The 23,230-nt window shown below is 30.7% G+C and overlaps 1 protein-coding gene across 3 annotated transcripts in view; it reads left to right on the top strand.

Moving 5' to 3' along the window:
• Nucleotides 1-23,230, top strand: part of heph (polypyrimidine tract-binding protein 1 heph) — a 413,796-nt gene that overhangs the window by 382,889 nt on the left and 7,677 nt on the right. For 2 of the 3 annotated variants that reach the window (XM_088202339.1, XM_088202337.1), the window contains exons 6-10: nt 4,550-4,608; nt 18,898-19,129; nt 20,748-20,801; nt 20,880-21,091; nt 22,858-22,891. In XM_088202339.1, coding sequence (XP_088058465.1) covers nt 4,550-4,608; nt 18,898-19,129; nt 20,748-20,801; nt 20,880-21,091; nt 22,858-22,891 — 591 coding nt within the window. The remainder of the gene's footprint in view (nt 1-4,549; nt 4,609-18,897; nt 19,130-20,747; nt 20,802-20,879; nt 21,092-22,857; nt 22,892-23,230) is intronic. The other variant, XM_088202338.1, reaches the window with a different exon arrangement.

The raw sequence follows: 23,230 nt of genomic DNA, 5'->3' as shown, positions 1-23,230 counted from the left end.
TTTTGAAACGCGCCAATGTGTCTCAAGTGAGCACGTGTCAAACCTTGTATACGTTCTTTCACTCGAATGAGCGAAGAGAGAAGCGGCGGCAACTCCGACCTTAATGCCTTGAACTCCAAAGTAGATGTTCAAGTGTGAATGACACTTGAACCAGTGTCTATAAGGAAGTGTTGTGAGGAAGTCCAAAAACGATGCGTCTGAAGGGAAGTGTCTTCTATATCCATAGAAGATTCTGTTATCCGCCCCTTTCGGCAGGACGACCAATTACAGAAGGGTGAGAGCATAATAGGAACGGCTGTTTCAAGGGCATGGGCACGTGTTACATTTTTTTAAGCACGGATATTTTTTTTTCTGGCTTATGGCGCGTACTTAAAAACTTAAGCTGTTCAACGATTTCTCTTGGTGGTGTCCCATTTAAATAAAAAAATAATAATTCTGGTATAGGTAAAACGCTTTATTTGGTACTGAATTTATGAATCCTTCCAATCGTAAATAAAAAATATTTCAATTTATGATCCTAACAAAATGTATTTTAAAAAGAAATCTGTTCATAAATAATACATTTATATTTTTCTATTGGCTTCTATATATTTAATTCTTAATATGTTTTTTAACAATAATTAGTAAAAAAATACAATTATTGTACTGTGTTCTAGTGGCGTTTTAAATTGATTAAAGAAATTAATTTTTTATTGACTCATTGTTTTTTTGACTTAATTTTATTGACATTATGGAACTCAATATCTCGTCACGTCGAATGGTAAAAACGCTTAACCAGATCAATTAGCTCGTAATGGAATTTTTTGCCTCTAATATATAATACGTTCCTTTTTATGAAGCATTTTTCTTGGATGGTACCTTATACACACTTCTAAATATGATATATTTGATATAAAATTTTGAACAGGAAATTTTACTAGTTAAAGAACTGATAATATTACGTTCATTTGCTATCAAGCAATAGTTTAATTATTACTGAATAATCCAGTAAAGAACACAATTTTTGATCAAATTGTAATAACCTTAAATAACAATATAGAATTTCAGATATTTATACGTAAGAATCTAAGTAATATTTGTTAATGTTTTTATGGGTGTGTCTTCGTAGCCAGTAAGACTCATGGTAGAATCTAGTTAGAGTTTGATAACATTATATTTATATATGTTGCGAAAGACGAAAAATAGATCTTTTCTCCGAGTGGTGGTGGAGAAACTGGCGGAAGTATGATGTCAATGGACGATCCTCAGAGTTCTGATTGCTGTGGCAGTGACAGTATATTCTCTAAGCGGTCGTGATCGTATATTCTCCATGATCGTATGTTGTCCGCGGGCGGCTGGCCTCTGCTGGTCTCTTTGAGTTGCTGATTGCGACTACAATTTTCTCATTGGAATCCAGGCTTAAGTATCCAGTATCTGACCAATCGCAATTATGCAGCTATCATACAGCCAATCGCTGCAGCCGCTTCTTAGAACGACGAAATAAGTATTCGCCTTTAGAAAGTGACGTTCGCTTGATGGGCATTGTCCAAGGTCGTATTGATCCAAGATCCGGTAGTTTATTATATTCGTGACCGTTTCGCAACAAAAAAGACGGAGAATATTTACATTAAAAACAAAACTCGTGTTGTTAATATGGTCGTAACGAGGAATGTGTAGTCCAAATCTTTTATGCTATTGTCTTGTTTCCTTGTTGATGGATGATAATTTTGGTCACAGTAAATTAACGCAAGTTTTGAGTCAAAAACCCTTTTAAACTCTGTATGGTCACCACAATTTATTAAGTGCATACTAATAAACGATGATCATATAGAAGCAATAATAAATTAATATCCACTTTTTGTACAAAAAATGTGTATTTGTCTGACGCATCTTTTAAATATTTGCAGTAAGAGCACTACAACTCTATAGTCTATAAATTTACAGAAAATGATAGTAAGATTATTAATTAACCTTGTCACTAAAATTTGCCTAGAAAAAATACAGGATTTGATTATGTTCTATAACATTAAAAAAACCTTAAATAATCTTTCACACACACAAATCTAACCTTGTTACTAAAGTTTGTTTAGAAAAAGACAGGACTTTATTATGTTCTATAACATTAATAAAAACCTAAAACATTCTTATACAGACTACAGTCATCAAAAGTAATAGAATAAATACTATATATCATATATAATTATATAGTTTTTTAGAATAATCCTTAATTTTCATGAAGCATTTATATATATGTACATATAAAAATGAACACTAAATCTAATTTTGCATTGAGAGTACATAAAAATAACTCTTAAAAAAGTCTGAGATTACTTTATTATAATAATTCAATTCATATATATATCAATCTATATATATATTTCTGAGAATTTATCAAAAGTGTCGAGAATCTGAATCTTTAGTATCAACATTTAAGAGTATTTTTTTTATGGTATCACAGATCCAAACACAGAACAGATCCAAAAGCTTATGTTCTGCAGTGTATATTTGTCGAGCACGTGGCTGCGGGGTTAACTGTCTTTTGTCAATCGCCAACAACATAAAGCCGCAACTACATACGTTCACATGGCTATTCCCGTTTTGGTCCCGAAACGTTTGTAAAATTGCACATGTGTTTGCACCAATCAGTAAGCTATTTCCGCCGGCAAAAACTGTGTTGTGAATAATTGTAGAGCGGCCACGAAAACTCGCAGAGCTTTGAAGCTCGCAAGTCGTCTTTGAACTCGTTCACAAAAGCCGGAACACGCTTTTATCAGGCGGGATATAAAAATAAAGGGACCCCTCGTTGTTTTTGAACTATTTTCGTGAGCCCAACCCCTGTCGATGAGTCGAAAATAGATTTGTTTGCGAGACGCTGCGTCTTCGGTGTGGTCTTGGGACCCCTAGCCTAGAGAGCGTTAGAGCTGTATATATCGAACGTCTATATTATCTTAAATATGTTATGAAATAAAATAGCTCTATAAATATCTAAGATAGCTCAATATATGCTAGATATATGACCATGATCAGATATTTTAATTAGAAATCTCAATAATAACACATTTAAATAAATATTTATATACAACATAATATTGTATTATTAAGTACTATATCATAGAGCAGTAATTTTGTATATAGTTATATTCGAAAGATGTATATATGTATGTATATTCCATAATTCGTCTTGTACATACACCCGTGTACAGATTAAATAAATAGTCAATGGTAAACATCCTTAATATCCGATTACAGTTTTAGTTACGGGGGGAATGAAGCACACAAATTAAACTATAACACTGTTTTAACTAGTAGGCATACACATATACTATGATTAGGTAACAGGCGGTGTTTGCTCGCAGTTTATAATACCCGGTTCGAATGCCTGCGCGGTTACAGTTAAATTATTTAACCGGCGAATTTCGCGAGCTTTCGTTTCGCTCGATGTAACTATCACTACAAAATTAGTTTTTCTTCGCTATTTTACCTTACAATTTTTTTATTATTATATATAGAATATATAAACGAAAAGCGCCGCGGAGCCATTTCACGCCATCCAAATTCATTTCTCAAAGGCGTCCCCGGGGTTTATATTCTCCGAATGCAATTGTGCTTCACAATCCGTGAACAATCGAAACGGAGCGGTCTTTAGGGGTGTATCCCGCTACGGTTTATATTGGAATGCTTGTGCTACATCATCCGGAACGCTATGGCGGAATTGGAAATATTTAATTTTTCTTTCGTAGATTGGGATTTTGAACCGCCCCTTCTCTCTTAAAAATTTAACTCGATACTCTTACTATATAGGACTGAAACGACGCGAGTTGTAATTTGTTACCGGATGAACTAACGAGCTAACACAGATATATTAACGGAAGCATACGTTATAATTTAATACTTGAGTCAATTCCTTGAATTCTTACAAAAAATACCCTAGCATTTATGCTACAATTGACATTAGATAATATGGATATAAAATTACATATGAAGCACATTAGATGTTACATAAAATATTTTGTTAAAAAATCGCAATAAATATTAATGTCACTATTATATCGTTAAAATGACCAAAGCATTTTACTAATATATAATATTTTTTTTACTGCTTCAATAATATTATCTTATAATTTTTTTTAATATTGCGATTATATTAAGTTCATTTTGGAATAAAAAATAATTCTTTTGAAAAGTTTATATTAAAAAAGTGATTGCTAAAATAAAATATTTATTACAATCAAGAAAAATTCCCAATTGTATGCATAAAACATACGAGAAGGCCTTAATACTTTACAACATTAAAGGTCAAAGCTTCTTCTGACGCGATTAACTACTTTGGAACTAGCTCCCCCGTGCTTACCAACTTTTTATCTCTTATTTCGTTAAACTTCTTCAAGCTGTAAATTAAGCGTCCTTTGGGAAGATATTTATCGTATCGATACTCGACACATAATGTAATATAATGTACCTTTTGTAACATTATCGTTACACTATTATATATTTTTTCTATGACGCCCCAAGCAAGAAACTCAATATGCTTTTTATGTGTAACACATCTAATACCTTTCGTTGCTTTCAGGTTCATATCAGGCTTTGATCCAGTATCCTGATACGATTTCAGCGCAGACGGCGAAATCGGTGAGTTGATTATATTTCGTGTTATTATATATAGGTATTGAAATATGTTTTTTTATATTATATATCAAATTTGAGCATCTTCTTTTGAATGTATTATTCCTTAATTGCTCTCACCGATTACGAGTATTACTTATATTCAAATTAACAATACATTTTAAGTCCTAATAATAAGATTTTCTTATTTCAACGAACGTTTATCGATTGTCATATAAAAATAATCGACGTATAACGAGGAGGTTCGAGCTCGTTACGCAAGAATTGAGAATTCTCAGATATTGTTAATTAAAATCATCCATCGGCGTAAAAGGGCTTCTTCTCTTTTCTCTCCTTTATCTCAGGGGGTCGAGCGGTAAAATCTTATCATGGGGGTGTATAAAGTATACGCAGCGGAATAATTTATTAACTTCGTTTAGCAATCAATTTAAACCGATACCTTTTCTCTTTTCCTTTCGTTTGTTTTTCTTGGTGCTTTGTCTTTGTGCTTAATGCGAAATCGGCCCCCGAGCCAGAGACGAACGGCTTTTTCGATTGCGCTTTCCACTTGTACAAACTAATAGGAGTTTTATCGCTCAACAGCGTTATCCACTTAGTGATCAATCGCCGATCATATTTCAATACACCGCCTGTTATAATTTAAATTTAATATAATAATAAAAATAACGTAATACAATTTTCTTTCTGCAATGTTAATAAAATGGTGTACGCAAAAGCTTGTTGACACGCTGGTGTAGGATAAGAAAGCTTAAAGTTTCGTGACGTATAAAAAGCTCCAAAAGTAAATACAAATGTGTTATACATTTCTGTGAATATAAAATGAATTAAATAGAGCACTTCATATATATTTATTATATGAAGTAATGTTCCAAATTATAATTAAATTTGTGTGTATTATATACATAGTTAATAAGTTATAATTGAGTGAAAGGGAGTGTTTAACTTTTTGCATACTGACAACAAAATCTGTTTCTTAAAACTTCAGTTTTGCATTCTTTTGGTCAAAGTTCCAGTTTAAATGCCTATTGAAATATTTAAAATAATTCAGAACAAGTTTCGTCGATGAAGTATCGAAATACCTTCCATTCTGAAATATAAGAAGCAACCTCTTGATTTTGCACAGTTACTCGTAAACATTTTTAATTGTATCTTTCGACACTTTGAATGTAGTATACCCCATCTGATCCTTACAAGTTGATTTTACTCTCATCAGAAAGCGTTGATTTTTCTTAACCCAAAACTATGTGTCGATTACACGAATTTTTATGTCAACAACGCTTTTTTCTTACTTTTTTTGGTTTTACGTCTGCATCTGTGAGATACTTTACCTTTCGCTCGCTCGCGTGTTAAAGTGACGAGAGTGAGTAAGAGATAACGGCGTGCGTTACATGTGTTCCGCACGCCCTTATCTCTCACTCCCTCTCGTCACTTAACATGCGAGCGAGCGAAAAGGAATGTATCTCACCGTACGCGCCCGCTACATACACGACCTTCCATAAGCTATATATATATATAAGTTGTCCACCTTCATTTTTTTTAATAAAATGTTTCGCAAATACTTGCGAAAATACTTGTTTGTATGTCTATTTATGTAATTAATTTAATGATTGTCTTTCTAATATTAAGTTTAATAACGATGGATGCTCTAGTTAATTATTCTTTATTCATTGAAGTATCAGTATTAAAACTTAGTCGCAATTTTTGGATTATCTTTAATATACATTTACCTGTAGACACAAATGCAGAGTTTCGTGTACAAAGTATAGTTTTTATTTCACGTTACGATCTCTCGAGAATCAACGCTTCGCTGTAATATTCCAATGTTGATTCAAAGCAAACCAACCGTCGCGTTTCAAAAGAAAATTTCTTATCTTGCATGACATTGCATTAACTTAATTAATTGAATCGTCGGGATCAAAGGGCGCCTGTGAAGGTAAAAAGAAAAAATATTTTCGCGTAAAATGTTACACAGCGTTCATATTTGTTAGGTATACACGAAAAAACTTCAGGGACTTTGTCTACCTTTTTGTCGCAAAAGTATCCGCTTTATCGACACAATTCCCTTTTAAAATCGCACACAAACGGACCTATTGAAATTATCCTCGACGGCACAGCATCCCGTTCCGAGATCGTTCCGTGTGCTCGCCGACGAATTTGTCGTTAATAAGGTTTCTTGTCGGGATTACTCGTAATGAGCTTAGTCCATTAGCTCGACTCTGCTGCTCCGCTGACAAAATTTATCCGATTCATAAATGAACGTTGCTTTAACCGTATTACACGGTCGGTATATCTGTGTATATATATTTAATATATATACATCAAAATACGGTGTGGATCAAAATATATACTATTTACTTCGGTTATGGTCGATAATTAAATTGAAATATTAATAAGCACTTGCCATATTCTTTACATTTTACTCTTTCTATAATTTAATAATCTAAAGAAGCAAGAGTCAATTTTAACATCAAAACAATTTTAATATTGCAAACTTGAGAAAAAGTACTTACAGTAAAATATATCATCTATTTTTTAAGCTTCGTGTTTTTAAGGATTCTGTGAATTTACCTATCAAAGCAAATAATAAATTTATTCGCAATGCAGACATATTTAAATATATAAATAATCTATAAAAGCTAAAATAATAGTTATTATTTGAGCTAAAGAGTTAAAAAATATATTTTTATATCCGTTACATTGAAATTCGTGAGAAGCTTAGGAACACGATAGCTCCCGTGTTTCAACTTAAATAGTCCTTTAACAAGGCCGTAATCCAAATGCCTAAGGCAGTAGGCTTTCCTTTCATCCGACAAGTATATAATTGTATGTTACAAGAGTCAACAAGCAAAATGATATATAATTGTAATTTCCACTTAGTTTCCAGACCTTATTATGTACGCGCAGCTGCCTGTTCCCTTATATTAAATATTAATTTTCCGCTGAAGATTTTTTCCTTCGCCCTCGGTTTTGTTCTTTTATACATAACAAAAGAAAAATTCAACAACGGTAAACGAAACGCAAAAGATAGCTCAGGTATTTTTGTCAATATTCAAACAGTGATAAAGTTTTTATTTTTTTAAATAATGAAATCCATTGTTGCATTTTATATTATAGTTAATTTTAGGCGCTAACCTAATACAAACAATAATCAAAAAAATGGTATTAGGATAAAATGTAAACAAATACATCTTAACGTGTACAGATCAAACAAGATTTATCTTTCCCTTTGCTCTAAACGTTCGATCCTTTGGGAAATCACTGTCTTTCTTGTATATGTTGTATGCCCTCAGTATATAATACACATTGTTATCGCAAAAATATATACTAATTCATGTAACGATTATAGCCATGACAGGCATATAATAAAATATCATAAATGCTTATTTTTTATAAATAATAAACCGATTTTATATTAAGATTATTGTATAATATCATAAATACATAATCTGCGAATCGTATAAAATATTATTTGTGATAAAATTGAATGTTATTATATAGAAAACATGAGGGTAATTTATTTGTAATACTTTGAAAATGTGTTTATTTTAAAATCCAATTCCTTAACTGTCTGTGCTCAAAGTTTTATTTCGTTCAACAAAGTCGAGTTAACTGTCGAGCAACCGTTGGCGATATTTTAAAAGTGTTTTAAATTTAATATCCCTCAAAAAAAACGTCTTATCATTGCGGCAAACAAAATTTTGTTCCGTGTCCGCTTCAATATTTCCCCTCTTGTTTTTATTCAGCAATGAAATTACTACATAATAACTTTTCCATCATCATACAATTTTATATTTTATTATCTTTTAATAATAAATTATGTATTATTTTTATACGTAATATTTAAAAATATAATATCGAATTGGTCATAATATAAAATAATAAATATTTATTTTGCTTCAAATCTAAATCTAAAAGCAACACTTTATTCAGGAAATTTATCGCTCGAGTACACAGCGGCATTTTTGCGTAAAAAATATTATTTTTTTAATAAAATATGTCCCCTCAATATTGTGCCTCTTTTTTACTGCTAATAGCATCGTTGTAATGACCCATTCAAGTTGTTACCACCATTATGTAAATTCCTTTTTATATTGCCCTTTCTGATAAATTTTAAATACCGATTCAGCAACAGTATTAATTTTTAACTTTATGAGTGCTCCTCCGTCGCATCAACGGTTTATTTTTCGTGGCTTATGAAATTCGTCCGTCGACCTGTTGGGGTGCGAAATTATCTACGAAATTATTTTAGGACCTCTTCCGTCTTCCATTTTTAGTACAACTTTTTCAGCGACCACCCACACCCTTCGACGGATGCCCTTTGACGACAATAAACAACGGCAACGCTCCCCCAATGGACTGTATCAATTTTCGACGTTAATTATTGACAACTTTCGCGTTTATGCAATTAAGCTGCGAATTGAAACACAATGCGGGTTAATTCGTTCTTGTAATTTAAGCTTCTCAAAAATTGTATTTAAATACGAAATTGTATCAATCATATAAATGAATTTCTGAATATTCAACAATATTCCATGTGTAAAAAATCATGTATTAGTTTTTATCTACTATCAGTACTTTTTATAGATATTGTCTTAGAAAACTTTGCACTAAAAAAATAATTGATACATACGATTTAAATCATAATATCATGTTTTTTAAAGTGAAAACCAAAATCGTTATTATATTATTAACATTAAATGCTACCTTATACGATTATATTGAGTGCTGAAAAGTCTTACTGATATTTTACAGTTTATATTTAATCTTTCTTACTCACAAAAAATATATAAAATGATTCTAAATATATATAATTACATGCGAGTAACTTTATTACAATAAAATGATTAATTATTATAACTATACATATTTTTTATTTATTTTAATTAAATAAAAACATAAATTAATCACCATTTAGTGTTAATTTATTTATAATTTCTTGCGAAGACATGCTTTAGTAAAGCATTCACAATTAATGTAATATTTTCTACAGAGCCCTGTTAGATTTTTTAATCCACCGCCAAGTAGATACATTCCATTCCGGAATATAAGACGCACCCCCAAATAATTTGGAGTTGCTTGGAGACATTTTTTATGATTTATCTGATTCGTGTGAATTTATTTCATTTATTAAAGAGCGACACTGCTTCTTAATCCAAAATGATTGTCCTATTTATGATGCGTTAGATGAAAAGTTTTTTTTTACCTAGTATTCGACTGCATACACCCCTTTATTTGAGACACATATTAGGGTTGTCAAAATGTATTTCCTTATCAAATGTTTCACAAGAACTCATTGGTAAAATCTTACTTACAAAATACGCCTATCAAGTAAGCATATTTGAAGTAGCAATATGTTTATAAGTATTTTTACCTTAAACCTGATTTAATGTATCTAGTTCGTGATTCTTTACGATGTTACGACACTACGTTATAGGGGACTAGGCACCCATACAAAATTTAAGGTTCGGTTCTTTCAACTGTATTTTGTGAATTTAACGAAATAAGCAAATCAAACTTTTGTCCCATTTGTATTTATTAAATGACCTTGTATGTGCCCTATGTCTTTATTGCGACACGCGCGCGAATGTCCTTGACTTTGCGAGTACCAGGGGAGTTATTTATAATAATTGTATTTATTAAATATACTGAATTAAATATAGTTATTTATTTATTTTATGATTATAATTTCATAATAAATAAAATATTAACAAAATTTCTTGTAAGCTTGTCTCTGTAATGTTAAGCTTTTTAAGCTCGTCCCTGCAATGTTAATATTTCGTAGACCTTAAAATAATTCATCAAGTCATTTCATTATTAACTAGTGGTTGCCCTATTTTTTCATAAACATACATGTATCATACACATCTTGCGCTTACGTTATACTTTAGCTAAAACCTCTATACAACATATATTTTGCAACTAGTTTGACGTGGGTCGGATGGATATCGTCCCCGCCTCCCTATCCCCACTTTTTTATAATTTCCTGCTTATAATCCACTTCGGATGTGTATCAAATATTCACGTGGCTTTTATGCTCCTTTACTCGTCGGCTTTATCGCCATTTTTCCCTCCCTCCGACCGGAAAATTTTCGCCGCTCCTTTTTGGATTTATTTTACAGTTTTAGCGAAAAGCCCGGCGAGTACTTAAAGGCTGGGCGGCCGTCAAACTTCGCCTTTTACCTTTTGCCCATATTGTTTTTTTTTGAATAGCTAATTAATTTCATTAATAATATATAAGGGAGGTGGGCAGTGTTTGACATTTATATACCGTTTTGTTAATGTTTTAATTAACATAGCTCGCAGCTAATGCCGCTGGGCTTTTATGCATTTTGCACTCTGTGTTCTAGTCTGTAATTGAACAACCCTATGGCCATTAGAGTTATTTCAATTAAGGCTATCGCTTGTTTGTTTGTGTGTATGTACTAACTGTGCACGGTTTCCTATTTCGATGTTTGCATTATACACCGTCAGATTGTATTGTTTAGTTCGAGTTTAGCCATGTTTTGCCCATTGGCGATGTTAATACATATGTACATAACAACATATCTAATGTTCAATATTGAATAAAAAAAAAAACATTTTATGTATATATATTTACACATAGAATGACATTAAGCAGAATTTGTATATTTACCGTTGAGGATTATCTCCAGTGTGTAAGATCCTGTCGAAAGGAGATTAAAGAAGTGACCCTCTCAGATGTACATACATAGTACATGTTTATAAAAAAAATATTTTCGGCAGTAATCTGTTTTCACGTTCAAGTTACCCGAAGACGAGACGTTTTGAAATGTATTAAGGTTTCGCATACTAAGCAGTTAAATATATTCTTTGCTAAATCCTAAGAGATATTAATTCTAAATATTTATGACATTTTTTCTCTCTGTATTTCTTAAAATTCGTTATATATAAGTACGTTATTTTACTTTTGAACGGAAATGTGCTTAATAAATAATTTAACATTAAATTAAATATGTTTTGTGCTTTACTTGAAAGGATGAATACCTAATTGAAATGTTATTTAACAGGACATAAAAAGATGATATTACATTTCGATTAAGCTTGGGTTTTTGTATCAACTCCATATTTATAATAAAATTAAATTGCTCGAACAAAATATATATTTCAATATCATACCACATACCTAGTTTCTCAAATGAAAAAATATTTTCTAGTATACCATATATGTATAACGAACGTGTAGTTATAATGTTTACATGTTGCTCCGCCGCGAAGGGTGTTCTCTTTCCACCCTAATGCACTCATTATTTATTCATGGTACATCGCCCTTCTCTTAAGGGATAACCTGGAACAGTCATATCCTCGTAAACCTACATTTTCGTCTGATTCATCCGTACTAAGCGCGGATTAACTAAAAGCTACACTCGGCCAAACTATTATTCGACCGTCGTCATCAATTACGTCCATTACTCGGGCGCCGACCATATTAACCTATTCTACATTATCGAAAATCGTTAGATTGTGTTAATTACGGCATATGCGTAATATGTTATATTTTGAGATGAAATTTCCATGGAAAACACGTCGAAAGTACAATTAACCACAAAGTTTTGATCCATAATAATATCCGATTTAATTTCATGTGATCGCTTTTCAGTTTACGCCATCTGGTGCTGTATTTGCTCATAACACTGTACAATAAAATTTCACACAAATTGTATTCTACTAATTTAACAGTAATATATACATATATATAGTACTTTATTATATCAAAATTACATATGAATTATTTATGATTCATCATATAAATATATAGTTTTGTACTCTTTATGAACCAAAAATTTGCATTCTTTATAAAATAATATTTATCTGGCTTATTAATAATTTATTAGATGTTTTATGTAATTCTAACGTGTTATGGCTACAATATATAATATACACTACAACAGCCTCATAAATTAAAACGTTACAAAAAAAATATTTGTAAAAGCATCGTATATTACATGAAACAGATGCAAATTAGCAGAAAATATAATAATAGAAAAATTATTAATAGACATACATATATAGCTTATCTCTAATTTAGCGGATTAAAAATTGACTACAACAAAAAAATATACAGTACTAAAATCTGCATTAAAATATTGTTAATTCAAATTATCTTAGTATATCTACTACTCTATATACGTACAGTCCGTCCGAGATATGAACGCTCATCGTCACAGTATTGGTGAGAAAATATAATAGGGTGACCATGTGAAATTACAAGTGCAATTATTTTTTACTTTTTTAATTTAATTTGTTGAGGAAGTGTAAAATATCACTTTCTTACTTATTATGTTTATTTATATACATAGTTAACTCAAAAACATGAGAGCAGTTTTGATATCACTCTCCAGGTTGAATATCTGTTCAATATAATATTTTTTTAAATACCAATAGAATATTACAGGAATTGTTTTATTGATTCCAAAATACCACAACATGACAATAATTTATAATAAAAATATAACACATAATTTTTAAATCAATTTCAAACGTATGGTCACTCTACCTTTAAAACAGCCCTGATTTAGTATTGGTAAAGTTCTCCTATCGGTGTAAACAAATTCGCGGAAAATTGTGTATGTATGCATGCATGCTTACACGCACCCTTATTTCCAACACAACGATGATGAGCGCTAACATCTTGGATGGACTACAGGCGGCCCTCCACTTTCGCACATAAGTGGTTGAATGTTCGAAAGTAGAGGGAAGTAAAAAAAAATTAAATTATGTGTATTTTAAAATATTTATTTATCAAGTAAATATAAAATGTTTAAGAGGCGTTTAAGTGACAAGTTTAAGTGTGGTTTGCGGGTGTTTGCTTTGAAAAGTTATCAAGAGTTAACTGTTTTCCACTATTCTTTTTCTTGTCTTCATATAGTATTTTATAACATGCTATGTCTTTATTGATCGCCCTACGCACTTGAGATATGCATTCTCCATTGAGATCAAAATCTTCCATAATATTTAAAAATTTGTCAAGATGCGTGAAGGCTTCATTCATATTTTTCATTGTTAAAGAATTTTCCAAAATAAACCTGTCTCATCTACATTAAATATTCGGCTAAAGGAATATTCTCCATCTTCAATAATTTTGGATAATTAGGAAATAAATTCTTTTTCAGTATCTTTATCCACATCATCCGATTCTCCAGTAAATTTAATATTATGAAAAGAAAACCTCATTTTAAAATTGTAAAACCAACCGTTACTTGCTTGAAAAACCGTGTTAAAATCTCTTTTTTAATCTATCCTTCCAATCTTTGTGCAAACTAAGGGCTTTTGTTTGAATAATTGAAATACTCAGAGGGACATCTTTTTGATGTTGGTCATAGATCCATAATGACAAAGATTTTTCCGTTTCATCTATGTCTTTTTTGCCGTGTTTTTTTGGAAACATATCTTTAAAGATTGTGGAAATATATCTTTAATTTCCACAATTTTGAACGTATTCCTTAATTATATTTTTTGTTTGCAAAATTGAAAATATCGTAGACCTGTTTGTATCATACGAACGTCCGATTGAAGCAAAAGATTCACCGCTATCAGAACGTCTAATAATTTCCATCTTTGTCTCGAATCGTGTGAAGTTTATGAGTCCTTAATTTTTTTTTTGTTCGTACCAACATGTTCGTTTATAATTTAAAAAAAAAATGTTTTTCTTTTAAAATGTGCGAAATAGCGAATTGTGCAAAAGTCAAACGTTCGAAAGTCGAGGGCCGCCTGTATATATACATTTTAACGATGTATTTAACCGCCAGTGACTCACTGAGCTAACGAATTATTTTTATTTTTTTTAATAATAAATATTATTGTACTAGCTTCATTTATCAATAAACCAATTATTTTATATTTATTTAAAAAAAATATACAGACGCGTGAGGAGAAATAACAGGTGACTCAGAAAAAGTCACTGACGTTTAAAGAGTTAAAATTGATTGTAATATAATATTTTTAATTTTTATTATTAGTGGTTTTTTTTTACAGAATATGTATGATTCTGTAACAATTAATTATAATTTTATATTGTAGATGGTCCACTGCTATTTTTTAGTGTTTATGTATTTGTTTATTTAAATGTAAAAAAAACAGCTTCTATAATAGATTTCCTGTAACGCAAAATGCTAGCAATGGACTAAACACATAAAATTTTTAAGTATTGGATGTATACATTACTTCGAAAAACCCCTAAAAAATACAACTAAAATTAGTATACTACTTTTTTAATTATCGATGTGGTTGTTCTATTATAAATTGTCATTAATAAAAAAAATAAGACTTTAGTATTTTTTGTAGTAAGTACATTTTAATTTAAACTATTAATGTAAGTTAGTTTAATTTACTTACGCATTTATGTTACTCATTATTATATAATTGAATCGATTTCCTATTGTCTCTACAATGCTTTAAATCGGATTTAGATACAGAGGTCGATCTTATTAATTACCGACAAATAAACCAAATTTTGCCGTGCGAGTATTTTTAAATGTCGTTTGCTTGTTTAATAATTAATCAAAAGCCGCAACATCACCTGAGGGGACGTCGCCTTTGGTCCCCCGGTAACGTCATTACTATACTAATTGTATCATTTTAATTACTTAAAAGACTCATTAGTTGATTGCCCGAAAGACTTTTACTTTTCTTGGCTCGGGGCCGCCTCCCTTTGACATCCACGACAAACTTCGCAGGTACGGTGGCGTTTTCAAAAAGAAGGTATACAAACTTTTCCTAGATCCACAGCTTTATATATAATATATACGTAGGTATTATCTGTGTGTGTGCGCGCTCTCCTCTTCTCTCCTCTATTATGTGTTTCCGACCGCCCCGAGGAATTCGTTGACGATGTTTATGTTTTCAAATTTGTATTTCTCCCTTCGAGAGTTTATAAATTGGGCGTGTTTGATGTCGTCCCGACTTTGCGCGACACTGCGATACGATAACACCACTGTACTGCTATCTTTCTGAGTGCTATATAGTATAATACAATAAATAATATACAAAGTGTGTTTAATATATAATTTAATTAACAATACTTTACGTCCAATTCAACATCAATCTACTCTCGATTATTACGTTAAATATTTAATCAATGGTATTATAATTGCATATTCAATATTTTACATACATACATTTCAATCGATTATTATGTATAGATATTTTCATTTTAATTATATCAAAGTAGACTGAATAAGAGCTTATAAAGCTAATTAAAACTCGATATGAAATATACGTAGGTAACAGCTGTTTTTAAAGTGTCAAAAAATGTAAGCCAGACTTTATGGTTTCTTTTTCGCTACATAATTTCCAAAAAAGTTACTTTTTTATATAATTTATTTATAAATCTTCAACTCTTGTTTTTGTTCAATTTTATGCTTTTATATATTTGAATATCTTATGACTTAAAACCTCATAATTAAGAGATCAATATATGACACGTGAAAAGCAAATTTTTAGCTATATACTTTATTAAAACAATTCACCGTTGCTGTAACTATTAATATACAAAATGTTATATTAAATATCATTTGCCATAATCTTACGTTTCTTCTTCGGATACAGGTCCGATCTTAGCGACTATTCGCTGATTTCTTTAATAGGTTTTCTGGCACAAGTGTCTGTTCATTCACAGACACTCTTGAACCAAGAAATATTTTTTTACTAATTCAGCTTTTGCATTATATTAAATATATATAAATAGCGATCTCATAAATGACAATAGCTGAAAACGATTTGCTAAGTTTAAGTTTTTTCTTATAGATGTAGTGTGTGTGCGTGTGTCTGCATACGTGCGAAATATGCACGCGGATTAATTTGCATGAGCTTAAAAAAGGCAGGCTTTGCGCGGCGCGGAAAATCGCGTTATGAAGGTAAAACATTTTGCATATAAACGAGTGTGCTTAATTAATTGGTGCTGCCGACGCGAAAGCCGTTCGGGGATGCTGTGAAAGCGACACACGAGAAGCACATAGCTGAAAACCCTGATGTCGCATGCATCCGATTACGTCGATAAAATTACATAATGAGTGGTAGTGGAACGATTTTATCAGACAATGAGCTTTCGTGTCGTCTGAAAATAAAAGAGCAGTTAAAAGTAGTTCTATAGTGGTACATTTTTAAATCAATATAAGCCGTTTTTTTTAAATATGAGCTTGGCAGGTGAAAAACCTTGTGCATAAGACTCCAGTCGCAACAACGACCCTTATCTAGTCAAGCTTATTCTTTACTATACTACGAATACCGAGGCCTAGGCTCTCGCTAGAGACGCGTCGGTAGATATCCTTCTTAAAAGCGCGTGGTCATGATCAAAGAAGTCATTGGGGCGATGTAGGCGTAGTAGAATTGATTGTGTTCGATTCGGTTTTAGTGCCACTTTATATATATGGTTTTACGAGCCCGCCGTATCCTCACCATGCACGTTAGTAGTGTCAAAAAAATCGCGGCCGTGCGTCTTGCCTGTGAGACTTTAGACACGCGTGTGTCATGTAGGTGCGCAAGTTCTCCTTGGTTTTAGTTTGTTTATCATGATTAATGACATTGCTTTTATATTGAGTTTGTTAATATTAAAAACATAGCACACCAAAAACAAGTGTGATGTTTTTGATATTATAAACTGTCAACGATAACTTTCCGAATTCTGATCTGTTCAACCATTGCCAATGATAATTTAAAGATAAGCGTTAAAATAATAATGGACCGTTACGTTCCCTTAGCTATTGGAGACCGTCGGTAGCTTAGCGCCGGTGTACTCGATCGCGGCTGTCATTCGCGACAGCCTAGGTAGGAGGTTAGGCCAAGCCTCATTCTGCTTGCACACCGTACTGAATTGAAGCCCGACTAGACCCACTAGATCTGAACCTTAAAAATCTAATTTAATTACTGAATGAAAGCTGGCTGCCCAAGGCCGTGGACACGGGTCGTAAGAATAATATGCATATATGATTCGCCTGAAATTTAGCAATGATAACGCAACATATCGTTTGTCTTAAAACATATATTTTATAAATCCAGATTTGTTTTATTCATTACAAAATTATTTAGATATGAAAAGATGTATTTTAAGTTTTAATAATTAAGTTTTTTCTACTAAACCATCAAGTTTTTATTATTTAATATTTAAAGTAAACTGTATGGTACTTATACAAAATTCTTCAACAATAATAATATTTAAGGTTAAAAAATAGCACGCAAAGATGCTCTTTAAATTTAAAATAATTATTGCTAAACAATATAATTTTTTAGCTTAAAAATAAAATTTACAAAATAATATAATTGCGCTACGAATAAATTATTATTGAATATAAAATTAGTTTTTAATAAATTATACAAAAATGTAAAAATATATAGCAATTTATAATTTAAAAATGGCAAATATTCAACTATCAAAAAACAGTTTTTATTTTTGCCGTTTGGGTTTTATATCTCGATCATATTTGTACGAAAAAGGTTAGCTTAAAGAAAAGTGGTCAAAATATAGGTAAATTTTTACCCCTGTATTTATAATGTAGATGTTTTCTTAAGCTTGTTTTGGTTATTACGCATTTTTCTTATATTTCCATTACCCCTATTACACCTACATAAAAATATTCACAAAATTCTGAGAGCTTATATTTTTTGCAAAAGGAAGTTTTTTTATTTATATTTTTTTATATAATACATACATATGTACATATATATTATTCTTTATGGCCTCATTATAAGATATTTTTATATCTTATATAATAATATGTACGACTTATATCGATTAATGTTTTAGACAATATCATAAATAAATGATAAGGCTTTTTTAAGCATGATTTTTATTTAATAAAAATGAAAAATATATTACAAAATGCAATGTTAACTACCCTTAAAAAATGGCTTGAGGAAAACATTTAATGCCTCGTTTTTTTCAAAGTAGTACTGAGAATTTGCGTTCTTAGCTCTCTTTTTCTCATCATTCTGAGAAAGAGTTTGGAATCTGGTTGTTAGCTAAAAATCACAATTCTTGGCAGGTATTGAAAAAAGTAGGACTATGAATGTTTTCCCTGACCTATTATTATTATATTTATTATAATTCGCCCTTGGGCAGCCAGGATACTTTGAGTAGTTGCTCATTGCTCAGTTGTTGCTCCCGACCTCCTACCTAGGCTGTCGCAAGTGTCAGCCGCAGTCGGGTAAACCAGCGCAAAAAACTATTGATGCTCCTCTTTATAAATATAGTATACGTGTATATTTTTAACTAGCACCCATGCTTCAAACTTTGATTATTGTATTTCAATTTTTAATTGTTCCTCTTTTTTCACATTACAGGCGCTGGATGGACAGAACATTTACAATGGATGCTGCACCTTGCGCATCGACTATTCTAAGATGTCATCACTGAACGTAAAATATAATAATGACAAGTCGCGTGACTATACGAATCCCACGTTACCGAGCGGTGACAGCGACCACTTGCCGCTGAGTAACGAACTCCTTCCGTCATTGCTGCTGGCCGCCAGGCCAGCACTGACCAGAGATCGTCTCACAGGTAAGATTTTATGTAAGTGTGCTACAATCATTATTACGTTTTTTACTAATATAACTAGCATAGATTTTAAGTTTATACTAACCTAAAATAATATCACATATACATAATAAAGCAAATTGGATTTGATGATTCATATACATATGTATATAATAATTTATGAGTAGAATTTCATTCGCATGCTTTTGATCAATGACACCACCCTTCATGACTACCATATTTATTCATGCATAATACATTTATTCCAGCACCTCCCATCAACATACAGAATTAAACATTTTTACGTTCTTTAAAGCAGTGACTTTTGTATACTGATTTGACTCGGCCGAGTACTTCAGATTGGGTAAGTACTCGGCCGAGTGCGCTAACTTGAGCAAACTCTTTGTTTGCTGTTTGATACACTTATGTAGTCATTTATACACTGCTGCTTTTTCCTTGTATAGTTTTACAATACATAACTATTGTCATGTTTTATCTACCATGAACTATTACAAAAAAGGTTTAGACATGATAATTTTTGTGTTTTAATCAAACTAGTAAATACTTAATAAATAAGTATATTATACTGCATAAGTTTTCTTATAAAATATGTATTATATTATAATCATAAATCACCCAAAGCATGTGTTCCGATCCTTTTATTTTAATACGTCATTATATCTTATGATTTTAAATATAATATAAATAACAGTGGCGGTGCGTACATATAATCGATATAAGTCATATTTTTATTATGTATTTTTGTATTTATATATATAAGTTACAATTTGTATATAGATGGCTCTAAGCTTTAAATTGCAAAAATAATGACTTACTTTTATCAATAATAATAGACAATAACACTTAAAGCCATCGATATATGCGTGTATAGTATGTTATAAATTGAGCTGAACTTACCCATGTATTATTACCCTTACCACATTGGCTTATATCTGAAATGTTGACTCTGATTATTGTATAAACCGTGGAAATGCCGATACTCCTATTTTGTTTACTAAATTAATTAATAAATAAATATTTACTTTAAGATTTACGCTATTTATCAGCTACTAGATTTATATATAAATATATTTTTAGTAGCAATTCAATTTATGGGATTTGGAAAAAGTAACAGTATGTGAAGTTTAACCTCTTAATATTTTCAGTTAAAAATATTTTCTCTGCATATTCTACACAACGGCAGTTTGAATTTGATAAATAGTATGATTTTATATTGTTATATATTTCACAACTGACTATCGATTTTTCTTTAAATGATTAACTGTATACTTTTATATAAACAGAACTGAATTATAACAAATAAAATAAATTATTTTTATAATATAAAGATTTCATTAAATACATATAATACATAGATATAACAATATTAATTCTGAGAACAAAAAAACAATATTCCCCTGTGTGCGTACACATACCGGCACCACTCCTGAGGACGACCGACCGTTCACAGGACAAAACGATATTTTACCCACAGAGTCACTAATAGATTATAATTAATACTTAGTCTTATGATTAAAAGTATATTAAATGTACATTATTTTATGAATATGATAAAGCACATTTTATGTAATATTTAAATATGTTTTATTTATTGCTAATCATTACTTAATACTTATTTTTAAATGTGTTTTAGATAATCTAGATTATAGCGCGTTGGCTGCTAAGTTATCAGGCCACGCACAATATTGTAATTAAATATTCCATTATTTCTCACAATATATTCGTATGATTTAGATTAACAGTGAGCTTTATTAACGCATTGCAGGCGGTCCCGGCGTTTTGGCACCACCTTTCGGCTTGGGGCTCGGGTCAGGATTGGGCGGTCCCTACGCAGGAGCAGCCGTGGCAGCTGGATTACCAGGGTTCGGAGCCCTAGCGTTACAGGGGGCCCTCAGTGGAGCGGCTCCGGCTCTGAGGGCTCTTCCACAACCGCTACCATTAGCTACCGTCCTTTTGGTTACCAACTTGAACGAAGAGGTATACATTTTATTTGATCTAAGAAACCGACCAAAGAAAGATCAAGCAATCTATATTAACCCCGACACGTCCATTTATCTCCAATTGTCTTCATTTGTGTTTTGTTATTAGTTTAGACGTTAGCTTATTGTTTACGAAGTGTGATTGTGGCAGTAATGAACACTGAACGATAACAAGTACATTATCTATTCCATTATAATGATAAAATGATAAATAACAGTCGATCTAAATGAAAGTATGTAAATGGCAAAGAAATTCTCATTTAATATATATATTATTTGACTAAGATCAGCCATATTATATATATACAATCGTTTTATGTGTGGTCTTGTCTTATTGCCATTATTTAATACGTGTATTATTAATTTAATCAAAACAATAATATTATACGTAATTCCTACAAATTCTTTCATAAATCAATAATATAATTCAATAGAAAACCGCTTAAAACATATTTAGCTCTGATTCTTTAAATATAAGAATAATATTGTAATTAAATTCATATGTAAAAGTACCATTTTTTTCAATATTTTTTTTAACCCTTTGCTAGCCAAAATCTGATACATCGGCTTTTGCTAAATTGTCTAAAATTGTCCTGTTTGACATCATCATAAAATATGTAATCGGATATTAGTTTCAAGGGTACTGATATTTGTTTCGAGGATAATAAACATTTCCCTCGAAAAAAATATGTTTTAATATACAATATATTGGTATTTAGAATTAGGCAACGAAAGCATAAGATATCGATATAATTTAAAAAAAATCTTTGCTGTGTTCTCGTTGCTGAGCGTTCCCACTACGACGGCGCCGACACGACTTTATTGCTTTTGACGTGAAATTTTGACTTCTGAGAAGTGATAATTGTTTTTGCGCTCTCCTATTGACCAAAATTCGATTTCAATACACTTTAACCAATACTCTTATATCAAAAAATATTTTTTGTTAAAAAAAAATTTAAAATTGAATTTTTAAGATTGTATATTGAATTCATACGATTTTTGCGACTACGATTACTGTCGTGATTTTAATCAGATTTCTATAAAAAATAAGTACGATTGCTGTTTATTTTTATATATTAACATTTTATAAGGTTCATTATAATGGGATAGAATATGTACAATTACTATATATAAATACATACAATTACCTCAAATATATGATCAAAAACATCTTTTAACGTGTGGTTTTATAATATACTATAATACTAATTCTTACGATACAATTTTTGATATGTGAAATGTCTCTTTGAAACGATGAAAGATTAACATAATACGCTAGTTATACTATACCTATAACGTAATATAGTTAACTTTATATACTATAATAGTAGTGTTTGACAATCTTCTGCTTTCGGTTCTCAGTGGGTTTTTTTTATATATTAGTTTTTTTATTCATTTACGCTAAAAAAATCATTTGATTTCAAAATTCTGGTTTAAAAAATGTGTGAAATTAAACTCTCTTGGCTCTTTTGTTGTGTTTTTTTTTCTATTTTTATTTTATTTATATTTTTTACCAGTTAAATTTTTATATTATTTATTTAATGTGATCCCACTTTTGACATGTCCCGCCTTACCGCCCTAAAGCTGACCTTGCTTGATGTGACCCGCTGATGTGTTTTTTTTTTTAATTTCAATATAAATATTGTATCTATTGTTTGAATATTTATACTTATATAAAATTTACCACAAAAAATAAGAAAAACTGATTAAAAACTATTTTAAATCTAATATAATGCTGTCTCTTTATCTGTCCTATTGTTTTAGATGGTCACGCCTGACGCTCTCTTTACCCTTTTCGGTACGTGTGCACAATACCATTTTTATATTAAATTAAACATTTTCCAAATCAATAATCAAAATGTCAATTTAACATTATTAATAATTATTTTAACATTTTTCACTCATATAATCAATGAAATTGACATTTTGTTTAATGATTAAATAATTGTGTGTTTATTTTATTTTTATTTTTCTACATTTATTTATCTGTATATTTCTTCTTCTGTGAATTTGATTTTTTTAATTAATCATTTTAGATCATATCATATTAATTTAAAAAATAATCAAAATACAGTCATTGAATATCAGAGAATACAAGAAAGAGAAAAAATATAACAAATAAAATGAACATAATTTC

Source organism: Plectrocnemia conspersa, unplaced genomic scaffold, assembly GCF_051122295.1.
Source record: "Plectrocnemia conspersa isolate PC_06_02 unplaced genomic scaffold, ASM5112229v1 ptg000013l, whole genome shotgun sequence".
Lineage (NCBI taxonomy): Eukaryota > Metazoa > Arthropoda > Insecta > Trichoptera > Polycentropodidae > Plectrocnemia > Plectrocnemia conspersa.
The sequence above is the reverse complement of the archived record's forward strand: the minus strand, read 5'-3'. Positions and strand labels throughout refer to the sequence as shown.